This window comes from Zychaea mexicana (assembly GCF_025766255.1).
Source record: "Zychaea mexicana strain RSA 1403 chromosome Unknown BDB00scaffold_44, whole genome shotgun sequence".
Classification (NCBI taxonomy): domain Eukaryota; kingdom Fungi; phylum Mucoromycota; class Mucoromycetes; order Mucorales; family Lichtheimiaceae; genus Zychaea; species Zychaea mexicana.
The window spans coordinates 136,802-160,005 of record NW_026516707.1 but is presented as its reverse complement, the minus strand read 5'-3'; the positions used below and the strand labels follow the sequence as shown (position 1 = coordinate 160,005).

Sequence of the window (23,204 nt, the reverse complement as noted above, 5' to 3'; positions counted from 1 at the left end):
ACCACTATTCAAACTTCTTGTCAAATTCATGCTTCCCGGCAACTATCCATCCGCGGCCGAGCCACGGTGTTGAACTCCTTGATCCTGTCACGCACATGGCACGTACTCCGCTTGGTTGGGGCTGCTCCGTCCACATTCTTCGGCAAACTACGGTCCATCTGCGGCAAGTTCATGATGACACGCATGTTTCCTCGAGTCAGCTATGACAAATTGTGTCAACCACGACATTGTGGAGGTCTTGGCGTACTTGATCCCCTTCTCCAACAACAGACCCTCCAACTGCGATGGCTTGAACCCCTCTTTCGGTTGCCCGCAGAACCGTCGTATATCACCGCTTGCCTCTGTCACCATATCATGGTAGCGTCCGCATCTTATGTGGATCCACGCTTCGCATTAGTTTTTCCTGACGCACGCCCTCGCTCACCGGAACCAAACCAAGTCGCCTATCTTCTCTACAAAGCTACTGACCGACTGCCTGTCACCTGGCTTTCGGCTGAATTGTCTGCTGCTACACTACTACACTTACCCCTGAACTGCATCTGGGCGCCCACACTGGGCAATGCCAACCTACGTCGCCCTGGATTTCGTACTTTACAGGTCGCTGATCTCTTTGTCTTCGACCACCACCTGGGCTACATTCGGCGTCGGTTTTCTACTGACGGAATCTTTCGACCTATTCTCACAACGCGTTTCTTCAATGACTTGGGTTCCGGACGTATATATTTACTTGCGGGTTTCGCCCGCCTTTGCCTGCCAGGTGATCACCCTGGTGGAGGTCACTCCAGTCGCCTCGACACGATTGACGCTTCACCTCTCTTTCGCCGTCTCTCCTCTTCACTCCCGTTATGGCGTACCCAAGACTACCGGCGCCTATGTTCGCCGCCGACTGCCACCATTCCCACCATATCGTCCCGAGACTGGTCTTCCTTCTGGCGATGGGATATGGAGCATACTGCCCGTAACATTTGGTTCCGTGCCATTCATGGTACTATACCTACAGCTCTCCGTCTTTTCGATATTAACATTGGCCATCTCGAGTCGCCTATGTGCCGGTTATGCACCTCTGCTGTGGACGACCTCGACCATTTTCTTGTCTTCTGTCCTGTCAGGTTGTCTGTGTGGAACGCCGTTTGGAGTCATCTCTTCTTCGCTGATCCACACCCCCGACATCTTTCTACGTTCATCAAATCACTCAAGCTCCCACCAACAACACCGACTTCCAGTACATCGTTTCCATCTTACAACATCGCTGTCGCATGTACCCTCCACGCAATATGGGCGGCATATTGGCAACTCATCTTCCATGACCAGCCTTTTATTCCGTCTGCCGTCATATCTAGGGCTTTGGTCCTTTTAGAGCGTTTTCGCCCCCGTGACCCTCTCTAATTTTCTTTCCTATCATTAAACAAAACAAAAAAAAAAAAAAAAAAAAAAAAAACACAAACAAAAAAATGCTTATATTCATAGAATCTCCCCCCCCTACTACTTGTAACTATCCCTTTGTATGTTCCTCGCATGTGCCACAACTCTAAGATACAATGTTCGTAATAGCGACCAGTTTCGCACGCAGCACGCCTCTGTCCAAATTGCGGCACGCGTGACTGCAGAGAAAAATAAACTCTCACTTGGGGATCCTCCTCCATAAAAAAAAAAAAAAACACTGTTCTATACTTGATTTTTCATGCTTTCCCCATGTTTAAGAGGTGCTACGCAACCTTTGCTGCCAAGAACAAAAAAACTTCCTCAGCCAAACTAAAAGACCCTTTTGAAATCCTGTCGCTTGGCACGCATGCTTCCACGCAAGACATAAAGAAACGGTACTATGAACTTGCCAAGACCCTGCATCCCGATACCCCTACTGGCAATGTCGACGAATTCCATCAAGTCGTTAAGGCATATGAACTCCTCTCTGATCCCGTCCGTCGAAAAAACTACATTCAGACTGGCATAGGATGGGGCGATCTGGCATTTCCCTCTGCTACGTCAGCGGGTGATCCCTGGGGTCCTGGCAATAGACCGGCGTCGTATACGAACGCCTATTGGGCTTCACACGACGATATCCATTACAAAGAAGGTCCCTGGTCGTCTCATGACAAGCCTCGGTTTGTGAAAAACTCGGTGTTTATATCGATTGTGGCCGCTGTCTCGGTCTCGTTGGGCGTATTGCAGTTTGTCAATATCATTGACTCGCATTCGTCGCGCAAAACGGCGGCTGACCGTCATCATTTACGGACCATCGAGGACTTGAAGAAGGCTAGGACGGAGGCTCAGTTGTTTGGTAACCAAAAGGCAGTTGAAAGGATGCTGGATCATCGCATGAAGCACTGGCGCCCTGATGAAGAAGAGAAAACTACAACTACAGAGAAGAATTGATAACCAATCCTTGTACAAACCTTCCCTCTCGTTAAATTTAATACCAACGCGCATACTCGGTATATTTTTTTTTGTAAATGTTGTAGTATAGACCAGGAATGTGATTTGCTTTAAGCAGTAAAAAAAAAAAGAGAACGAATGGATTTCTTTTTTTTTCTCTTCATTGTTGGATTTGGGGTTAATCCACCATGGAAGCATCACCATCGCCACCACCGGTGCCGCATGGCAACGAAAAACACGAGCAACAATCCGCTGGTCGCCATCATCAAAAGGATCGTACAATGGGTCCACCATCCGATACGGGTAAAGAATCGTCGATGCAGCTCTATCCAAAAGAGGAACGACCTGGACATACACCCTCTTCCATGGATAGACAACAGCGTCCTGAACAGCAACAGCAACATCACCCAGAAGAACAACCAGCGTCAAAGAAGGAAATGGATAATGTGCCACCAGGAGTGGATCCTGTCAAAGCAGCACACAAGCCGCCTCATAGTGATGACGACGACGAGCGATTGAGAGACCCTGAGCATTGGATGAAGGACTTTGATGATCCTAAGCCAAAGCGACCACCACCATCTTCTGTTACCGATGCATTGGAAGCTCAAGCTGCGCCACCACCGCCTCCACCGCCTCCACCACCTCCACCACCTCCACCACCTCCAGGTCCTCCACCTGGTCCTCCTGGTCAACCACCACCTGGTCCTCCTGGTCCACCTGGTAATAACCCTCCTCCTCCAGGTCCACCGGGCAATAATCATCCACCGCCTGGTAAAAACCCAGGTCCTCCACCTGGAAAGAATCCGCCTCCAGGAGCTCCACCACCGCCAAAAGCGACCGACAAGAAGAAACTCCCTCCTACAACAGCAGCAACAACAACAACAACAAAGGGTTCTACTAGCAAGCCCACTGACAAGGCATTGCCGCCGCCGCCACCTCCCGCAGACAAAGGCATGCCACCACTGCCACCTAATAACCGCGCACCACCTAAGCAACAACCTGTCGACACAAACGCAGCAACACCATCTTATACTAGCTTACCACCAGGAAGTGATCTAGGCAAGATCGGTGAATTGGGCCAAATTGGTGTCTTTAGCGGTGCCTCGTCCCAGCAGCAACAACAACGTGGTTCTGCCAATTTACTCTTATGGATCTGTATTGGATTTTTGGTCATCAAGATGCTCACTTCATCAAGAGGATAAATTATTTATAAATAAAGTTATCCATACTGCATATTTCCATTCTATAAGGTGTGCACTTGGATTTACTGTACATAGAGAATGTAAAAAAGTGATCATCCAGAAATGATGATAGTGTTGGTATGAATTAAGGTTCACATTACTGTATCTCCCATTATTCGATTTTGGCACAGCAATACATATCATAAGCAGCAAAAAACAACAACATGATTATATTAGTATTAGTTATGGATTCAGAAAAAGAGAAAGAGAGATGTATATAGGGGAAAGAAAGCCAGTTTAATCTTTAGTGTGAGGTACATCCATTTGCACAATCTGCGGTGAGTAGTATCCATCGGTAGCATAGCCAACAGGAGGAGGATGGTGCTGTTGCATTGGTTGTTGTTGTTGATAATAACTGTAATCAACTTCATGTTGAGGCATATACATCGGCTGCTGCTGTGGTTGTTGTTCTTGCTGATAATGGTATTGTTGACCAGCATGCGAGGGGGTACGATAAACGGTTGTTTGCTGCTGCTGTTGTTGTTGTTGCTGTTGACCTGGCTCCATATAAGCTGCTGTCAACATCCGACCATCATGGGTTGTTGTTGGCGCATAGCCTGCATTGAGATCGGCTTGTTGGGTCGGATAATAGTAGCCAGCCGATTGTGATGCTTGATGGTAGTTACCAGTAGACGCTCCTTGTTGGCCTCCACTACTCACTGGAGGCATGTAGGCAGAACCATATTCGCTTCCGTCCTCAGAATAGGCTGCTGGAGTCGTAGTAGCGTAAGGCGCGATAAAGGGTCGTGCAGGAGATACCCCGTTGTTCGCTGGTGGAGGTGGCAAGCTGTTCATGACGGCCATGGGTGGTGTGCTATTGATGCCATGCTGTTGCTCGGCCATGGCTACAGGATCTTGTTGCGGTGGCACAGTTGCAGTCGTGGCAGTCGTTGCAGGCGATCGGTAGTACATGAGTTCATCTGCGTCGGTATGATCGGTGCTGTCGCCCTTTGCCGCGAAGGCTTGCTGTCGTCTTTGTCGTTTCCGTCGCATACAGATAAATGCTAGTGCGCCTATTTTCGGAAGCATATTAATTTAGAGAGAGATGCATTTGATGTTGTGTGTCGTGGTAGTAGTAGTAGTAGGTTTGAGTTAATCATTTAATTCCTTTCTGAAAAAAGAAGACTTGATAAGGTGGGGGAGGAGAAGGAAGAGGAGAAAGAAGGACGCTTATATGGATAATTTATACATATATAAAAAGCGAAACGAATTCTTAATTACATACCAAGCAATGCAGCCAATACTGTCGCTCCAATAACACCTCCCGCAATTGCAGACGCAGAACTATTACCACCATCGCCTTTGTCGTTGCCCGAGTCAGCTATGACAGTCGAGTAAGGCGTATATGACGTGGATGTATAGGTATGCACACTTCCATCGGCAGAAGTGCTGACGGCGATCACTTTAGTTGCACTTGACGTGGTGACAGTCTTGCTGTTCGGAGGATGATGAGCCGCTTTTTCGGTTGGCTGGCCCGAAGGAGGAGCAGTGGCAGCAGCAGCAGAGCTGTTGCTGTTGTTATTATGATCTTTGGAGGAGGATGAAGGAGTTGTTGGGTCATGATGATGTTTTGAATGATTATGGTTGGATGATGAAGGAGATGTAGTAGTGGTAGATACAGCTGGTGTGGGTTTTTTCTCATCCTTACTTTTAGTAGGAGTATCATCTTTAGCAGCAGGACTTGTTGCTGCACCCGGGGATGGATGGTCGGTTGGCACAGTTTTGTCTGGACCCTAGAATAGGAATGAATGAAAGAGAGAGAGAGAGAGAGTGAGTGAGGCACACACATATGGAATGTTGGATCTGACACGACTGTGGGAGTATCTTTTCACTTTGAAAAGAAAAAATCTCGTAATAGCTAGTGAGAAGGTTTTACATTGCTATTGGTGTCATGGTTGTTGTTGTTGGACGATGGTGCTGGCGATGGTGGACTCTTAGGGTCGTTGTTGCTAGAAGGCTGAGGCTCTGGAGGAGATGATGGAGGAGGAGGAGGTGGATGGCTGTCGTTAGGTGCTGGTGACGATGGTTCATGATGTTGTTCTGGCGGTGGGCTACTGTTGATGCTGTCCATAGGATCAGTTTCTTGCCCGGGCAATAAAGGATCGAGTATAGATCGCAGTGCCATTAACTAAAGGATATCTTTTGACAAAGGAAAAAAAGGAAGAGAAAGAGAGAAGAAGAAGAAGAAAGTATCAGGGATCGGAAAAAGAATGAATCGTCGACAAAAAAAAAAAAGAAACGGGGAGTGAGTGCTGTAGACTATAGGAAAACCAGTAGATCCATCGTGTTCAAAGCCAAAAATAGGCGTGTTAAAGCATTGCTGCATGGGCAATTACAGCTGATGATGGTCGAAGCTTTTTTTACTGTATCCTTCTTTTGATGATCCCCTTATTTCCTTTAGCTATTACAAAGACAGACGAACATACGTAGCATCTCTTCATGCTCACCCCTTTCAATCTCTTTCGCTCTCGCACACACACACACACTTTCTTTCTCCATTACTATAGATTGGCATTGTATCTTGCCTACTTGCCCTCATGTGCGATATATACGACTAGAAGTGCAATTGTCTCGTGATATATATGAATGATGGATGTGCATGTAATAAAATGAATGATTTTCGAAAAACGCGACGCAACGCTGTATCCCGTATGCAGTCATGTAGACATTTCTTTTATCTTGTAAGATTTCATATCATCTTTTGAAAAGGAGGTTTGAAAGGGGGTTGTGCGAGGGGAGAGACACGACGACGACGTCGACTTTTTTTCTTTTTTGTGTGTATAGGTCCGTGATACTGATTTACATGTGGGAGCTTGATAGTTTATGCTGGCGTAGGGATATCTTGGATAGCATTAGGCGGAGCGCTGCCTTGTTTTTCAGTCAATGCGCTGTCCACTATGTACGTATAGGGTCCAGATTTCTTATTTTCATTCATTTCATAGGCCACCAGTAACCGGCATCCTACATAAAGTGTGTTTGATGCAAATTGAGTGACAAAAATTATTTAAGGAGAGAAGCAATTTTGTGTCCATGGTAAGCTAGATGGATATGTAAATAAAGGGAATTATTGAACTTTACTTGGGCAATGATACCGGTATTGTTTCTCGAAACCTTCTCGTCTATTGTTCGATTGGATTAACAGCAAGATAAAAATGAGAAGCTTTTAGTATCCATATTGTGTCGTCGAGAGTTGGATAACTCTTGAGTTCCAGATCCCCGCTTTCTCAAGGCTTCACCACCAAAAGGCACAACTACTGAAAGGAATCTGATGCCAATAGTTTACCGTTTGACAATAGTGCAGCCATCGCTTTCAGCTGTGAATTTATACGTCCTTCGTGTGTTTGACACAATGATTGCATTGTCTGTACGTCGTCGCGGTAATTTTCGTAAATCGGCGTCAATGACGAGTAAGAATTCTGAGCATAAGCAATAGTACACGTGTAATAAATGACGCTGATCTTCGAGTTGGCCTGTGTGATCGGATGAAGAAACGATCGATGAGGATACAATCTTTGGCATTATTTCTTTTCTTCAAGTGCTGGTGTTGGTGTAGTAGCGGGGCGGTTTAGAGTTGCTGCGACCACTGCGACCTTCCCTTGGGTATCGGCGGACTCTGATTTGTTTAATATCGTGCTCGCAGCGGCTCGCCTGCGGATCCTGATGTAGTGACAGAAATTCAATTACGGTGCATATCAAAGTGTTGGACAATGATGGGAGCTAGTGGGAAGCAATAAAGAAGAAACGCCAAATAAAAGAAGAGCTTGAACATATTGGCCAAACAAGCGAAATAGTCTGCTTCCTATTGAAATTTGTAGAAGAAAAAGCAATTATGGCACTACGTCTGTTTCTTAGAGCAGATGAAGAGAGTCATTTTAATCAATGTTTTACGGTGCCAACCTGGCTGCAGTGGTTTGGTTGCTTATCATTAGGGCTAGCCATGTATACATTCTGTGAATATAGAGTCTCAGGAAATAGCTATCTAATTTACCGTTGTATCATCTCTTACAGATCCAAATCAATAACAGCTGTTAGCGTACTTGCCATGCATGAAAATCGTGACAAATGCCGGTTGTCATTATCATTACAGTATCAAAATAAGCAATTAAAGTAAGTATATACTACTGTACCAAAAAGAATGTACGGTGTGTCGACGATAAGATCAGTGTGCTATGGGGCAACAGTTTGGAGGATATATCAGCTTTGAGCTAGCAATGCGCGATAACATTGTATGAGCATGTCCTTGCCTTGACAAGCATACGCCTTCTCTTCTGCTCTTTCCTTTTTGAAACAACACTACTGGCGTATTCTTTAACAAGAATATGGCTCGTGTTTGGGCATATGAAAAGTGAGGATACACAACAAACTTTATATTATAACGCCTTCAAGGGCCAAGTTGAGGTACTGCATCACGAGACGAAAATGGGCCTTGTAAATCATGTTGATCAGGATGACGTTTTAAATGGGAGGAAGCAAGTTGCTGAAGCAACAGAAAGAAAGCCAAGTAGCTATGAAGAAGCGATAACGTTGTTGATCGTCATTTTCATATATTGCTTGTTGGCAATGTGGCTGTATCGTTGAATGTGTGAGGATGGAGACGAACGGCTGATGTGTAGGAATATATGAGAAAATAAAGTAAAGAAACTAATATTTGGAGCCAAAATATTAAGTAATGCCATGTTGTCAAATGGGCATAGGGCCTTCAGGCCTGAGGCTGGAATAATGTCAAGTTAGCAGTGTGCTCGGCGGAGTTACAAACATTGCATGTAGCCAATAAACCATCACCGTGCTCTCGCAGCAGTATTATCTGCTTTTCTTTCTCCTTCTTGAACGCACGACGCGCCTCGCCACACTTTCTCATGGAGATCAACGATCAGACGTACACTGCGCTCCAGCAGTACTTACAACAAACCCTCAATCCAGCTTCCCAAAAAGAAGGTAAATACTTCTTACTTATATTTCCGTTTAATCATTGGTCCTTTGGAACTAGTCAATTTATACTCTTTTTTTTATAAAAAAAAAAACAAAACCTGTTGCAGCGGAACGTCAGTTGGGCGAAGTCGAAGTACAACAAGGTTTCCCCTTGCTTTTATTAAAATTGATTAGCGACAATGGAGCCGACATGACACTTCGATTTGCCGGCTCTTTGTACTTTAAAAACTATATCAAACGTCATTGGGTGCCGGTAAGGTTTTTTTCTTTTTTTACATGAAAAAAAAATCAAAAGTTTCGAGAAACAACCATACAACATACGCGTCGTTTATGGTTCTTTGTTCTTGACTGACTCTTCCTTTCTCTTTGTACTTTCTCTTTCTTCCCCTCACTATATACACGAAAACAAAAATCACTCGTATGGCCTTTCCCGGTTACTTTAATCTAAACTTCAGGACAATGAAAACGCAGACAAGATCGCCCCTCAGGATCGCCAAACGATTAAAGCACAAATTGTGGATTTGTTGATTAGTGTACCCGAAAAGATCCAGCTTCAGATCAGTGATGCTCTGGCAATCATGGCAGACGAAGACTTTCCCGACAAGTGGGATAATTTGCTTGACGTACGTAGCAAAAAAAAAATAGTCGAATGGGTATTTCTTGATACTTGTAGAAGCTCTACTAAAACATGCTTGTAGCAATTAATCGGTCGATTGAGCCCTAGTGACTATAATGTCAACAACGGTATCCTGCAAATCGCTCATTCGATTTTCAAAAGGTACGCGTGTCGGAAAACGGAGAAAAGGGTGGGGGAGGGTCGACAACAATTGAAAAGAAGGGATTATGCTTGTTCCACATATTGATCTAAGCTATTGCGTATAAGGTGGCGATCTCAATTTGCTTCGGATAACTTGTTTTTGGATATCAAGTATGTTCTTGACAAGTTCTGTGAACCTTACTTGCAGCTTTTCCAGGTACAGCTATTTCATTGTTTTACAACGATACGTACACGCGAATTTATATGATCAATACTTACTGAACCGCGGGTGGGGTTGGTTAAATTATGGCACAGATCACGGACAAGCTGATCAAGGACAATGTCGCCAACGCGGAAGCCTTGAAACCATTGTCGCAATCTTTGATTCTGTTGATCAAGATCTTTTACGACCTGAACTGTCAAGATTTACCCGAATTTTTTGAAGATAACATGGACAAGTTTATGGAATTCTTCCAATACTATCTTGTCTACAACAACCAATATTTGCAGATCGATGACGACGAAGAAGCAGGTCCTCTCGAACGTATCAAGACCGGTATCTGCGAAATTTTGGAATTGTATACCCAGAAATACGAGGAGGATTTCCGTCATATGGATGGGTTTTTCAGTATTACGGTGCAGTTGCTGATGTCGCTGGGACAAGAGGCCAAATACGATACGGTATGTTGGGAAGAAAAAGGCTCTCTCCGTCTTTTTTATGTGTCAATTGGTGTCACGGATTCTTATTTTTTGTGGTGGATCGATTATATAGCTGGTTTGCAAGGCCCTTTCGTTGCTTACCTGTATGGTGAAGCTGGAGCGTATGTCAGGTGCCGTTACGTCGGGTGATACTATGGCTCAAATGTGTGAAAAGATTGCATTGTCGAACATTGCCATGAGAGGTAAACTTTATATATTTATTGATAAGTGGAAGAATAATCCTAAAAATGTGTCCGTGTGTTGGCTAACAATATGTGTTGTGTATTTTTATAATGTTTGCAGAGGTCGATGAGGAACTATTTGAGGATAACCCTATTGAGTATATTCGACGTGATTTGGAAGGCTCAGGTACAGTATATGTAAGATATGGTCGTTCTATTAAAAAAGAGGGTTCTCACTGATAATGTGGTTTTTAGACACGGATACGCGTCGTCGTGCTGCTGCTGATTTCATCCGTGGCTTGATGGAGCGCTATGAATCGCAAACCACGCAGATCGTCAACCAGTATATAACTCATTTCTTGGAGGTAAAAAGCATGATGAAATACGAGTTGTCAAAAGCTACATGTATGATTTTCTCGGAGCGACTTACACGATACACCGTTTCTCGGGGGCGGGGTATACATATATATATAGCGATACGGTGCAAACCCTCAAGGAAACTGGAAAGACAAGAACACTGCCATTTTCTTGCTCGTCGCTATTGCTAGCCGAACCTCGACTGCACAGGTAATAATAGGATGGATTGATGATGTTTGTTATTCAAAGATCGAAACGCTAACATCCTATTGATTATTATAGCTTGGTGTTACTCAAACCAACAATTTGGTGGATGTTGTCGATTTCTTTACCAAACATATCCTTGGCGATCTAGAAACAGATGTCAACGCTGGCTCACCCATTCTCAAGGTGGATGCTATCAAGTTCTTGTACACCTTCCGTAGTCAGGTACACACATATCAACAGAACATCTTTGTTTTATTTTGATTCGGTCGAAAAGCTAACTTGCCATTTATTTCATTATCTAGCTTACCAAAGAGCAATTGCTGACTGTTTTCCCATATCTGGTCAAACACTTGGAATCAAGCAATTATGTCGTACATACCTACTCTGCTATTGCGATTGAGCGTATACTTTTCCTCCGTCAAGGAAAGGCCATGCTGTAAGTAATATATGATTTCTCGTGCTACCTTTGAAACCAAAGCTGAGTAATTAAAAACGAGAGAGTGTGTGTGCGTGTGTTTATACCAAAAGAGAATAAAAATTAACTTTGATACATGTTGTTGCAACCTGTTAGGTTCTCGGCCGAAGACATTGCCCAATATGCAGAAACACTCCTCGTACAACTTTTCCGCCTTATTGAAGCTGGTCAAACACCCGAGAAGTTGTCCGAGAACGATTATCTCATGCGTGCTGTGATGCGTGTCATCATCACCTGCCGTCAGCACATGGTGAATTATGTGAATGTCATTATGGGCAAGCTGACGACCATCTTGGGTATTGTGAGTGCCAATCCAAGCAACCCACGATTTAACCACTATATTTTTGAAAGCATTGGTGCATTGATCCGTTTCATTTGCCCTGTAAACGACGGCGCCGTGGCAGAATTTGAGAATATGCTGTTTGGTCCTTTCCAAACCATCTTGGGCCAAGATATCCAGGGTAAGATTTCAAAAGCAAATATACATTAATAGCAGGGTATACTAGAGTTTACATGAAACCTAAACAGCTTGCTAACAGATCAATTCAGAATTCACACCTTATGTATTCCAATTGCTGGCCCAGCTGCTGGATCATCACCAGGGCCAAGAACTGTCCGAAGCTTACATTGCTCTTTTGACCCCTTTATTGAACCCACCGCTCTGGGAACAAGGCAATATCCCAGCACTTGTTCGATTGCTCGAAGTCTATTTGGCCAAGGGTATCAACACAATTGTTGCAAACAATAAGCTGGAGCCCATCCTTGGTATCTTCCAACAAAAGCTTATCAATTCGCGTCAAAATGATCATTATGCTCTGGCTCTTTTGATTGCGGTGACCAAGAATGTACCAATGTAAGTTTCTTGTTACCAAGATAGGTTTTGTGTTCATTTGAAAGGCTCATGACATACACGTTATATCACAGTGAAATATTGTCACGTTACCTCCCTGTTCTCGTCACATCTGTGTTGACACGTCTGCAGACCAAAAGACGCAACGACCGTACCGTTTTTGATCGATTTACACGAAACTTTACCCTTTGGGTGTGTCTATTCTTTGTCTTGGAAAAGTTGGGCGGACCCGACGTGTTGATTCGTGTCTTTGATAACATGCAGCCAGGGTATGTACTAACGGGTAGTCCTGGTGTATGAATGCGAGGAACCTCTATTTCTTAAAATAAGTATCTAACATTTGTGAAAATGAATGTAGTTTGTTTGGCCAAATTATCACACTCTTTGTCACCGAAGACTTGAACGCACTGCGTGATCCTATCGATTACAAGATCTGCGGTGTCGGCATGGTTCGACTGTTGACCCATAGCGATCTGATGATCCAACAACCGTATGCAGGTCAAGTATGGCCTCAAATTTTTACCGCCTTGCTGCGTATGCTTGAATTGCCACCTACTGCAAACGACGACGGACCCGATGATTTGTACACCCTGGATATCAGCGAAGAAACTGCAGGCTACCAGACATCGTTTGCCAAGCTGTCGACGGCCGCACCCGTACGAGAAGATCCAGTAGCATCGTTGCCTCCATGCCAAATTTACCTTGCACAACAGCTTGTTGCTATGTCTCCAGAAAAGCGAGGTATCGTCAAGTCTGCCATGCCATCCGAAGCCAGCCAATTCCTACCGAAATACTTTGAAACTGCAGGCATTTCCATGTCTCATTTCTAATCTCTTTTACCACTAAAACAAAAAAAAAACCAATAATCGCATGTTTCTTATAACCTCTTTACTCTCTTCTTTTTGCATATCATCCACACATTCACCCTATTGTTCCCCCTTCACTTTCTGTCTCTGTCTCTGTACCCGTCCCCTTTTTCCTACCAGCAAAGTAATACACGACAGCACCCTTTCTGCACACACTCTCTCCACACACACACACTGTTTTTTTTAGAAAAGAGCACAGAATAAATGATAAATAAGCCATTTTTATTGCAATTATCAATGTTTACTAAGTAAGATAACTTGAAACATTCGGTCCTGTTGCGGCTGACGATGATGACGACATCAAATGCTGCTGTTGCTGTTGTTGCTGCTGATATTGTTGTTGTTGTTGCTGTTGCTGTCGCTGTTGCTGTTGCTGATATTGTTGTTGTTGTTGTTGTTGCTGATATGATTGCTGTGTTCCCATAGACTGCTGTCTTTGTTGCTGACCAAGACCCATCGTACTACTATAACTCGGCGTATACTTTCGAATGATCTTTCGCAGTGCATGTGGTAGCGTCTTCCAAGCAAACACCTTGACCTAAATCAACTCTTCATTATGAGCACTGACTCTTTCGGCTCTTTTGTGGGGGGGTGGGGTGGGGTGGTACGAAATTAGAGAAATTTCATGCAAACTATAAAACTTACGTCTTTTTCGATATTTCTTGGCTTTGGGTTAGGGAATCCCATGATCAACTTGAAAAAATCTGCACAATCCGGCTTACATTTGCTTACTGTGAGCGGTCTGAATCCTTCGAGATTACGACGAATACGATTCTTTTCCTCAACCGTAAATTGAACGCCTATCAATCCTTCCAACAGATAGATACAATCAACAGATGTGATATAGTAATCGTTTCGTTCGCGCCAGTAGATACAGGATACAACAAGTGATGATGAGGTTTTGGAAGGTCGTGATTGTGTTGGATGATGATGATGGTGAGGATGATGGTGACCAGCTGCTGCAGCTGCTGCAACTGCCGCTGCGGCTGCCGCCGCCGCCATGTTTTCTCGCATCCGTTGTTGTTGATGTTCTTGTTGATCCATAGGCTGAAACGAACATTCGATCTGTGCATGACCGTCAGTTGTTTTGCCATCTGTGTTCCGTGTGAATTGCACCAAACGTCGACCGGCTTGCCATTCTTGTGGTGTCCAATTGATTGTCATTTCATTCAAATCACCGCAAATCTTCAAATGGGCTTTGTTCAAGACACCACCGAAAGGGTGGATAACCATAGGAGAGCATGGCGATGTTGTCGTTGTTGTTAGGTTAGATGGTGGTGTTTGTGAGTAACAGCGATAAGGACTGTTGTTGCTTTGGGTGTAATAATTATAAAAATCGCTGTTACTGTTACTGTTGTTGTTATTGTTGCTGCTAGTATAATAATAATGTGTAGTCGTTGCTGTAGAAGTAGTACTTGGTGTGGTGACAGGTGTATACTGCTGTTGCTGTTGTTGCTGTTGCTGTCGAAGATGAAACTCAAACTGCTGCTGATTCTGGATCTGTGCTAACAAGTCGGTTGCTTGGGTTGGTGTTGGACCGTTTAGTTGATCAATAGGGTCAGGCTGTTTGAGCGCTGGATCTTCGTATGGAGCTAGCAATTGTAATAACTGATAACTTTCAGATATATCTGAAATTGTTTCATGACATTAAAGCTTGTTAATGAGACAGCTATTGAGAAGTTATGATGCTGAAGTATCAGAAAATATATTTCACCTGTCAATCCTGGATCTCCTCCTGTTGTTTCTGGTGTAGCGGAGGTGGTGTAATCCGATTGCTGTTGCTGCCCTTCTTGCTTGATCTGCTGTGGATGAAAGTGCTGTTCTTGTTGTTGCTGCTGCATTGACGCCTCATAGGTAAATGTACCAAATGCCCATTGATCGACGCGCTCATTTTCATAGACACAAATGGATAATGGAACTTGGTTGGCATCCACAATCGTATGGGTCTGCTGTGGTGGAATGCGAGCAATCAGTGTGATCCACACTTTTGCATCATCATCACAATCGCCACCGTTAGCGATCTCATTATCACCACCGCTAGCACGCTCAGTGTCATTCAAATCAGATGTCGATGATGACGACGGGACAAGTTGATGCTGCTGGGTGGTTTCCACTGGTTGCATGCCAAAGACGAGCTTCATTCGTGGTACACTGGATGTCATCCTTTGCTCGATCGTCACTGACATTGTATTGCCGCAAATGCCTTGGTGTGGATGAAATTGAACAACGCGTCGCAGATTGTGTTGTGGCATGATTATTTCACCCGATCCTCCGCTAGTAGCTGCTGCTGTTGCTCCACCATCACTGTTCGTCGTCAATGTCGTTGTCGTGCTTTCAGTGCTGCTGTTATTTCCAACTTGATACGGTGCATAGCTCGAAACGTAATCTGTTATTTTCAAACGAATGATAAGTTTTTTTTTTTAACTTGACGGCTCTATTCCATCTATTTCTCTTTTTTTAATAAATACCAAAAGTGTCAGTGGCGATGGTGATTTCGCTGCTTGGTGCATTCTTGTCGACCAATACAGGCACTTGACTCGCTGTTTCCATATCTTCAGAGTCCAAAACGGTTTTTGATTCAGTTCGTTTTTCTGTCAAAGACACGTGTATTGTTGTTGTTATACGTGTGTTAGACTCACTTCCAAGTTATTAGTTTTGAATCAGAAACCGAAATAATGAAAAGGATTGTAAAAGAGAAACTTTTTTTTGCAGCGAAGAAAAGGTTAACTGAGAGGATATAACAAACTAATTGTACATGCTTACTCTTGCTTTTCTTTTTTTGTTTGTTAGTTATCCCCTCGCTTAATTTCTCACTTATCAGCGCGGGTTATCAAAGGATGAATTTTTTTTACTTGTTCTAATAAGTGGACATCCAATGTACTGTATTCTTTGGCTCATTATGCTTGTCACGACTATGTACAGTTCGTATATATGCTAAAGTGTTCTAACAGCCTGGTAATACTGTATTGTAATGGATACGCTAGGCCGTGAAGTGACAGGAAAAACAAAATTAAAGATGAGTGGCAAAAGTATTAGTTTGTTTGTGTGTTCGGTAATTAGGGAAATGCCATACTGGTGCTATGAAAGTATCGTATATTCCACGCGGTGACATAGTCTTTTGAGTATGGAGCAAAGGAAAAAGAGGGGAGGGAGGATGAAGGAGTACTTGTTACTGTTATGGGTGATGCAAAATGCTACCTGTTTATACTTAAAGTACATGTTTATTCTACCTTTGTGCGATTGATTGCGTTGATTGAGTTAGAGTGTTATGTGATGTGGAGTGTGTGTGGTGGGGTAAGAATTTGTTGTAGTAGTGTGTATGTTTGCTTCGTTGTTTGTGGGAGAATAGTAATGTGTATATGGGTTAATTTGCTTGTAATGACAAAATCAATGGAGGGGAAATTAAAAAAGAGAGAAAAAAGATTTGTTATTATATTCCACGATTAGGGTGATGATGGTATTTTGGCAGACCAGGATGACCATAGGCGGCCGCTGTTGCTGCTATATCTCCAGGAGCATTATTATTGTTTGAAGGTTCACCTGCCACAGCAGCTGCGGCCACCGCAGCCGCTGCAGCAATCGATGCAGCCGCACCAGAACGAGCAGGTGGATTTGAATGGAAATGTATTGAATTAGGCGTATCCGTCGCAGACGCATTACTATTAGCAGCAACAGCAGCAAACATGGGCATCCATGATGGTTGTTGCTGTTGTTGCTGATTTATAGGATCAGATGGTTTCATCATGGATGGCCTTGCTTGTTGTTGTTGTTGTTGTTGCTGTATTTGAGAGTGAGGATGATGATGATGCTGATGTTGTTGATGATGATGAGGTGATGGTGCTGTTGATGCTGTTGCTGCCGTTGTTGCCGCCTCCAGTTTGAGTCCATACAGATTCTCATAGTCAGTGCGGTCACCAGTACCTCCGCCATTATTGAATCCACCAGCAGCAGTAGCGGCTACGGCTGCAGCTGCTGCAGCGCCAATTTCAGTTTTTATCCGTACATTTGTGTTGCTTGGGAAAAACTGGGTATACAAATCGTCATTGTGCGGAGAATGGTGGTGATGATTATGATTTGAAAACGGCGTGCTCATCATATAACCCATATCGGATGATCTCTGTTGATGCTGTTGCTGATGTTGTGATTGCTGTTGCTGTTGCTGTAAAGAGTTTTGATTTGAGCCCCTGAACGAGTCACTTTCGAGCATCTGAATACGCCGTCCCTGGTCCTCGATAAGCTTGTAGGCTTTCTTCATTTGCATGTCAAAGGACCGACGCATGCCCTGACATAATTGGCTCAGCCGTGTTACCTGGGCGCGTAAATCTTGCTCTTGTAATAACCGGTGATCCAGCGGTTCGTTATTCTGTTGGTGTTGATGCTGATGATGCTGATGATGCTTATGCTGCTGCTGCTGTTGTTGTTGTTGTTGTTGTTGATGTTGTTGATGTTGTGAGACCCAGTCCACTTGCTGCTGTCGATGTTGATGCGGCGCCTCAGTTACAGGCGTGATATTGTACACCTCGGACGTTTCAACCTCTCCAGGAGGATTACAAGGCGATGGCGTTTGTTGCTGCTGGTATTTTTGTGGCGGTGGTGGTGGCGGTGCTGGTGCTGGTGCTGGTGCTGGTACTGCTGGTGCTGCTGCATGTTGCTGCTGATTTGGCTCCTGTACTGGAATTGATTGCGGAGCAGCAGCAGCACCAACACCAGTGGTACCGACAGAGAGGTCTGGTAACCCTTCATACATCATTTGAAAAGATGTACTGTCTTGCTGCTGTTGTTGTGGTTGTTGAGAATGGTGGTTGTCATGGTGATGGTTGCTATAGCTATCTTGTGGTTGCTGGGATACCGACGAAACAGACGAAGATCGACGACGGTCGTCAAGCACGCAGGTAATATTCATGTCGATATCCGAATCGTCGTCACCAGATCCTACGTTGACGATTGTTGCTGGATCTTCGTCGATTTTGACTCGTTTTCGTCTTGGATAGCGCGCGGCCTTGCGTCGGATCAGATGGAAAAGATCACGCCGGCCTGGCCGAAAGTACTGATGATGCCAACGGCACGACTCTTTGTCTTTGGTGTCTTTGGTTTTTCGAGCGTCTGTGTCACGCTGAAAGCCGTATATCTACTCACAAGAATATGAGGAGGAGGATGATAAGGTGGGGAGAAGAAGAGAAAGAGAAAGAGACCGAACAAAAGTTAGAGTTAATTAACACACACACACAAGTCCTTTTGTATGTCATGCATTAGAGAGCAATCCGTACTTACATTGAGCTGACGTACAAACGAAGCAAACTTGCAGTGCTTGAACAACCGCGGCAGTACAACCTCGGTAAATTCTGTTATAAAAAAGCAGGAGATGCTCAATGTCAGATATCAAAGTAAAGAAGGAACGTAGGAAAGCGAAAAGGGGGTGAAAGCGATAGTGGGTTTGTATATTTGCGTACGTATAAGCACAATATGCGAAAGCTGCCGTGGTGTGGGGGTTGGGGAAGTTTATTTTTTGATGCGGCTTGGGGGTGGGGAGTTGAAGTATGAAAAGAAAAGAGGGGATGGAAAAAAGGTGCAAAAATGGCTTTTTGTGTGGGGCAAAGGGTATAAACGAGAGTGAGAGATCCGAAAGAGAGAAAAAGGGAAAAGGGAACACTTACTAGGAATACATTCGATAATAAACATGTCTTTGCCGTCGTGTTTGCACCAGCGTGCGTACTTTTGGCCATCGTCAGGGGCCTGCAAACTCCTATGAAAAGCATGGATAGAATCAAGGGAAAAGACCATAATTATACATTAAATACATCAACGATGAAAGGCGTCGGGATAGTATTGATGATAACCTAGCAAAAGAAAGAGAAAAGACGACGACGACGTACTGATATAATTTTGACACGAAACCTGCAATCCCGCGCTCTGAATGGTTGACTTCAACACTGTCCAAATCACCGCGCAATGGGTCGTTATGGAGTAGAAGGGGTGTTTGACCATGCCAGTAATCGTGCAACATGGGCGGCACAACGGTCGTGGTTGTCACAACTGTGCTCGTGGTCGCAACAACAGGATTACTTGATATGCGCGTGAGGGCGTTCTTACTGGAGGTAGTATTTGCGCTAGTGTTGGTGTTGGAAGTATTGATTGCAGTGATGGATACATTCGAATTGGTGTTTGCTGAATCGTGATCATAAGTTTCCGAAGGTTGTTGTAAAGAGACATGATGACCAGCGTGCAGGGACGACGATGGGCATGGGGACACAGAAGGTGGTTGTTGCATACTGGAAGCAGTTGAGAATGCCAAGGGGTCCAGATCCGCAGGTTGCGGCGAGTGAGTTGCGGCAGACGAAGAAGAAGAGAAGGTATTCATCGTACGTGGATGAAACCTTTGCCGTCGAAAGAGCCGTCAGCAGTAAAGTCTGTGAAAAGAAGAAAAACCACGAGGAAGGGGACGCAACAGAAAAGAGCGAGAGTGAAAGAGAGTGAAAGAGAGAGAAAAAAAAGGACAGAGCGCAAAAAAAGAGAGGATGTGCTCCTCCCACTTCAGTTCAGCCAGCGGCATATTATTCCAGATGAGCCATGAGGGGAGATTGTTAGGACCGGCAAAGTTCGGTTTTTTCTTCTTTTTGTGTGAGTGCAGTGTGAGTGTGTATGTCTAGGCGCCGTCGCTTAATAGCAACTATGACGCATAGTCCCTCCCATTCTCACACACTTTGCAAAGAATACTAGCTAAGGCACAGATAATCCAACACGCGTTTTAGAAGAGACAACTTCTTGTTACTCTAAATTCCTTTTTATTTCTGTTTTGTTAAAGACGAAAGCAAATGAGCTCATGTTATACTTCAAGTTGCACATAGCACATACATAGCACACATCACATCGCGCAAGGAGCGAACAGATAATAAAGCTTAGCGTGTTGTTGTTGTGCTATGGTCTGTTATGTCCTGTGTATAAGTGGGCGGGTGATGGGTGGGTGGGATCATTGCACAAATTGTGACTTTGCTCTCTGTGTATCTCCATCTGCTATACTAATGGCAGTGCAAATTATTGTGAACGCGGTATGTTTTGGCAGTTTAGGGCTTTTTTTGGGTTCGCGGGATGGTGCATCAACAAACAGCGCGTTTATACGCTTGTGCTATGTTACTATGTGTTATTATGTGTTGAATGTATGTGCTTTCCCCAAACTCCGGTGTAGCCCGAGCTTTTGGGCCCTCTCTAACTCTCTTACACTTGACGCCAAACCCGCTTAATCGTCTACTCTCTGTACGAGTCATTGGTTGAGCCCTGCAGCTCGTTTTGCGCTTCACTACACCTTTTAACTTCATCACAGAATGATCATCGAAATCAAAAGGGAGAATTGAAACAATAACAAATTTAAACACATCTACCCTTGCCCTCGTGTCATAGTTTAAGCTCGTTTCTGCGTTACCTTTGTGTTGCCCTATCAATAATCAAAAACACGGTGCGTTTTGTATGGTCCACGTTTATATTAGTCGACTATATGGAGTTTTTTTTTGGTCTGGCTATCGTTTCGCTGTCTCTCTCTCTCTCTCTCTCTCTCTCTCTCTCTCTCTCTCTCTCTCTCTCTCTCTCTCTCTCTCTCTCTCTCTCTCTCTCTCTCTCTCTCTCTGTGAGACTGTCGTTCGCGGTGACGATAGCCTCGCCTTCCATTTTCTTTTCAGCTTCTTCTTCTTCTTCCTCCCTTCTTCCCCCCATTAAAAAGTTCAATCTTTGGAATGCATAATCCTTCTGCATTGTGCATGGTTCTTACTACATGAACCAAATCCGGTCTGTTTCTTGATTTTTATGTACAAGAACAAAAGTCTAGAGAACAAAAGTTTAATAGAACTCAGTATTAACCACCAAAAGAGCTAATTGTTACATATGTAATGCAATCGCATAACACACATCAGACATGCTAAGAGCAACAAAGAAGCGGGGGGGGAGAGAAAAGGGAGGCCAGGGTACCTGATCGTGCTATAGCGTAATATACCATCAGAAACCCACCCAATACAAACCAAACATCTACCAAAGAATAGTAGTGAGCTACGGTCGGGATACACTGGCATTAGTATTGAAAGAGAGACAACAAGAAGAGTTAACAGGATCTACTAATCGGCCTAACATCATAGTAAGTTACCACTGCAATAAAAAAAAGGACGAATTCGGGTTACACTAAAAGTTTGAGATGTACCGGATGGGTCAATCCTGCCATTTAGAGTGCAGCGCATAAACGGAAAACTTGGTCTTTGTGTAATCTGCATGAAAATTGTTTTTCCTTTTCCCCCGCCATTCTTTTATCCTCTATATTTAACGAACCGTTTAAAGCACGACACCAATATAACGAGCCTTCGAGTATAAACGTCAGATATTTCGAGTACTCTAGAAACTTTAGCATTAATGGCAAGGTTCGCTTGGGATATGTGGGGAAGGGGAATAATTACGGTAATCGAAGAGGAGGTGCTAAGGTTGAAGACATAAGAAAAGGGATCATGCATTTTAGCTCTTTGAGCAATTTTCCTATCGGTATCAATGACACATGCTGGCGCGCTAATAAAAAGGCAACAGTAAACTGCCTTGGCTTTTCACATTAACAATTGCTGATATACGCTACAAAAGAGTATGTTATGTAAATACAAACATAACATTTCTTGTAGATCATAAAAACCTCAACTGGTCCGTGCGCTGGTTATTTTACATTTAAGGATATCAACGATTCGTCGAGCGATGATGGCTTACTAAACTGTGATTGGCTTGCCTTTTATTCTACGACACTACCAAGTAACTAGTGTCTCTTCTTGTCATTAGTATAACAAAGCATCGTGATACTATGCATAACGTTCTTCGTAACTTGTCTTTTTTAAGATCGTGTATTGATCGGCTTTCCCAATATGTTATCAATGTTCCATTTTCATCATGCAAAGAACGTTACTTAAAAAAGAATACTAATAAGCGGCGTTCTTTATACTTCGCAAGAATGGCTTTTATCGGAAATCAAGGGTCCCCAACTTTTATCCTTTCTTTGCGTATCATACTATCCGTAATTTACCGAATTCTACCTGACAAGAGAGTGAAGAACGATACGACAGCATATCAAGCATCTAGATGAAAGGTTGCTACCAACCACGTTATTAGGAATGAAATGAAAACGACGACAATACATGCTATGTATTAACATAAAGTAATGCACAAGCATACTTTGATATATCCTATAGCAGCAACAGCCTGATATGTACTATCGGTAACCTCATGATGTGTGTCATATGTAGCAACAATAGCATGATATGATAGACCTTTTGGAGACTTACCATCTAACTTATTCAATAAGATCTCTATCGCTCCTGCATGGCATTATTACTTAATGCATACATCTTTCGCACTGCTTTACTCATCCTTCTATTCAACCTCCTTTTTTCTTTCATTCTGCCTCCTTCTCACCCCTCCCCCCAAGGTAGAGAAATAATAATTCCCTTAAACCGTCGTCACATTATGATACGTTGTTTTGCATAATTGCAGTTACTACATATTTTATGTCTATCTGGACTGTGCTTCATGCATGTAAACAGCAATATTTGGTGATCATCGCATTCCCTTTGAGCATTTCGTTTTCGCTGAATAACATACTCTCATAGGTGTGCGGAAAGTGTGTGATATGTTTCGTATTCTTTTAATAAAGCAAAGGATGCTTTGCTTATCAAGTTGTCAACAATAAATACATAATACATAATCTGCAGAAAGCAGCAGCACAATTGTATTCTGAGTTACCTTTTTTTTTTCAACAATGCATCCTTCTTCACTTTCTTCATTTTTTGTAGGGGGAGAGGCAAACAATCTTTGGTAGTAAAAACGAAAAATTTATGGACATTTTTGTGATCTTAAACTGGTTCACTATCTATGGATCTTGATAGCAGCGATTATCGCTTGTTTGGAAATTTGCCGAAACTTTAGCTCTACCCGCATGAATATATTTATGTAATCCTTTAGTTATCTCTGTTTTCTTGGTTCATGTATGTAAATTCTATATGAAGACCTAATCAGTGACCGGCTAACACTACTTGCTTGAAAATCAGTTCTAACTGTGATTTTCTGTAAAACTTCCTTCGTCAGGACTGATTCAGTTGCACGAATTTGTTCTTTTCCGTAGTAACTATATATTCGGACGCAGCATTACCATCATTCCTAACGGCTGCGCTACGATAAAAAACACCTTGAAGGACGTTACAGTATTTTACTTGCGACCAGTGACTTTATTAAATCCAGATCATACTTTTCTGTGTCAT

General features: G+C 43.5%; 9 protein-coding genes across 9 annotated transcripts; 4 read left to right on the top strand and 5 right to left on the bottom strand.

Annotated features, from left to right (window-relative positions):
• Positions 1 to 1,764: 1,764 nt before the first annotated feature.
• BDB00DRAFT_730413 (DnaJ domain-containing protein) lies at positions 1,765 to 2,010 on the top strand (the record flags this gene model as incomplete). Its single annotated transcript, XM_053118306.1, has 1 exon — positions 1,765 to 2,010. A coding segment is annotated over one exon (246 nt), but the record flags the coding sequence as incomplete, so codon positions are not given.
• A 936-nt stretch (positions 2,011 to 2,946) lies between these two features.
• Positions 2,947 to 3,652, top strand: BDB00DRAFT_826919 (uncharacterized protein; the record flags this gene model as incomplete). Its single annotated transcript, XM_053123760.1, has 1 exon — positions 2,947 to 3,652. A coding segment is annotated over exon 1 (463 nt), but the record flags the coding sequence as incomplete, so codon positions are not given.
• A 188-nt stretch (positions 3,653 to 3,840) lies between these two features.
• BDB00DRAFT_929508 (uncharacterized protein) lies at positions 3,841 to 5,739 on the bottom strand (the record flags this gene model as incomplete). The annotated part of the gene is made up of 3 exons (XM_053128969.1): positions 3,841 to 4,627; positions 4,840 to 5,347; positions 5,491 to 5,739. 3 exons carry the CDS (start codon positions 5,737 to 5,739, stop codon positions 3,852 to 3,854), a joined length of 1,533 nt encoding a protein of 510 aa, XP_052978986.1. The 3' UTR covers positions 3,841 to 3,851.
• A 282-nt stretch (positions 5,740 to 6,021) lies between these two features.
• BDB00DRAFT_826913 (uncharacterized protein) lies at positions 6,022 to 7,193 on the bottom strand. Its single transcript, XM_053123759.1, has 3 exons — positions 6,898 to 7,193; positions 6,693 to 6,733; positions 6,022 to 6,575 (listed from the first exon to the last, which is right to left on the bottom strand). Exons 1-3 carry the CDS (start codon positions 7,131 to 7,133, stop codon positions 6,436 to 6,438), a joined length of 417 nt encoding a protein of 138 aa, XP_052978985.1. The 5' UTR covers positions 7,134 to 7,193; the 3' UTR covers positions 6,022 to 6,435.
• A 1,495-nt stretch (positions 7,194 to 8,688) lies between these two features.
• BDB00DRAFT_726452 (armadillo-type protein) lies at positions 8,689 to 9,469 on the top strand (the record flags this gene model as incomplete). Its single annotated transcript, XM_053118251.1, has 4 exons — positions 8,689 to 8,790; positions 8,999 to 9,166; positions 9,242 to 9,321; positions 9,427 to 9,469. Coding segments are annotated over 4 exons (393 nt in total), but the record flags the coding sequence as incomplete, so codon positions are not given.
• A 137-nt stretch (positions 9,470 to 9,606) lies between these two features.
• Positions 9,607 to 13,241, top strand: BDB00DRAFT_909453 (Cse1-domain-containing protein; the record flags this gene model as incomplete). Its single annotated transcript, XM_053128635.1, has 11 exons — positions 9,607 to 9,981; positions 10,073 to 10,202; positions 10,303 to 10,368; positions 10,437 to 10,546; positions 10,656 to 10,748; positions 10,821 to 10,967; positions 11,048 to 11,181; positions 11,317 to 11,681; positions 11,770 to 12,073; positions 12,211 to 12,339; positions 12,429 to 13,241. The coding sequence occupies 11 exons, from the start codon at positions 9,607 to 9,609 to the stop codon at positions 12,898 to 12,900; spliced, it is 2,325 nt and encodes a 774-aa protein (XP_052978983.1). The 3' UTR covers positions 12,901 to 13,241.
• BDB00DRAFT_764954 (uncharacterized protein) lies at positions 13,181 to 14,100 on the bottom strand (the record flags this gene model as incomplete). The annotated part of the gene is made up of 3 exons (XM_053119486.1): positions 13,181 to 13,474; positions 13,582 to 13,892; positions 14,013 to 14,100. The coding sequence occupies 3 exons, from the start codon at positions 14,098 to 14,100 to the stop codon at positions 13,181 to 13,183; spliced, it is 693 nt and encodes a 230-aa protein (XP_052978982.1).
• A 2,020-nt stretch (positions 14,101 to 16,120) lies between these two features.
• Positions 16,121 to 18,281, bottom strand: BDB00DRAFT_422032 (uncharacterized protein). The gene is made up of 2 exons (XM_053117325.1): positions 18,208 to 18,281; positions 16,121 to 18,064 (listed from the first exon to the last, which is right to left on the bottom strand). Exon 2 carries the CDS (start codon positions 17,837 to 17,839, stop codon positions 16,367 to 16,369), a length of 1,473 nt encoding a protein of 490 aa, XP_052978981.1. The 5' UTR covers positions 17,840 to 18,064; positions 18,208 to 18,281; the 3' UTR covers positions 16,121 to 16,366.
• Positions 17,942 to 19,496, bottom strand: BDB00DRAFT_422018 (uncharacterized protein). Its single transcript, XM_053117324.1, has 4 exons — positions 18,810 to 19,496; positions 18,591 to 18,679; positions 18,204 to 18,278; positions 17,942 to 18,064 (listed from the first exon to the last, which is right to left on the bottom strand). Exons 1-4 carry the CDS (start codon positions 19,292 to 19,294, stop codon positions 18,045 to 18,047), a joined length of 669 nt encoding a protein of 222 aa, XP_052978980.1. The 5' UTR covers positions 19,295 to 19,496; the 3' UTR covers positions 17,942 to 18,044.
• Between the last annotated feature and the right edge of the window lie 3,708 nt (positions 19,497 to 23,204).

Bases quoted from the DNA above. Each gene is read 5' to 3' on its own strand.
- BDB00DRAFT_826913 (XM_053123759.1), bottom strand. From the start codon at position 7,133: ATGCCAAAGATTGTATCCTCATCGATCGTTTCTTCATCCGATCACACA. The intron at 6,734-6,897 runs GTAAACTATTGG...ATCGAACAATAG, and splicing joins GGCTGCACTATTGTCAAACG to ACGAGAAGGTTTCGAGAAAC. The intron at 6,576-6,692 runs GTAAAGTTCAAT...CACTTTATGTAG, and splicing joins ATACCGGTATCATTGCCCAA to GATGCCGGTTACTGGTGGCC.
- BDB00DRAFT_422032 (XM_053117325.1), bottom strand. From the start codon at position 17,839: ATGAATATTACCTGCGTGCTTGACGACCGTCGTCGATCTTCGTCTGTT.
- BDB00DRAFT_422018 (XM_053117324.1), bottom strand. From the start codon at position 19,294: ATGAATACCTTCTCTTCTTCTTCGTCTGCCGCAACTCACTCGCCGCAA. The intron at 18,279-18,590 runs GTAAGTGTTCCC...TTTTTATAACAG, and splicing joins TATTATCGAATGTATTCCTA to AATTTACCGAGGTTGTACTG. The intron at 18,065-18,203 runs GTACGGATTGCT...TCTTGTGAGTAG, and splicing joins TGTACGTCAGCTCAATGTAA to ATATACGGCTTTCAGCGTGA.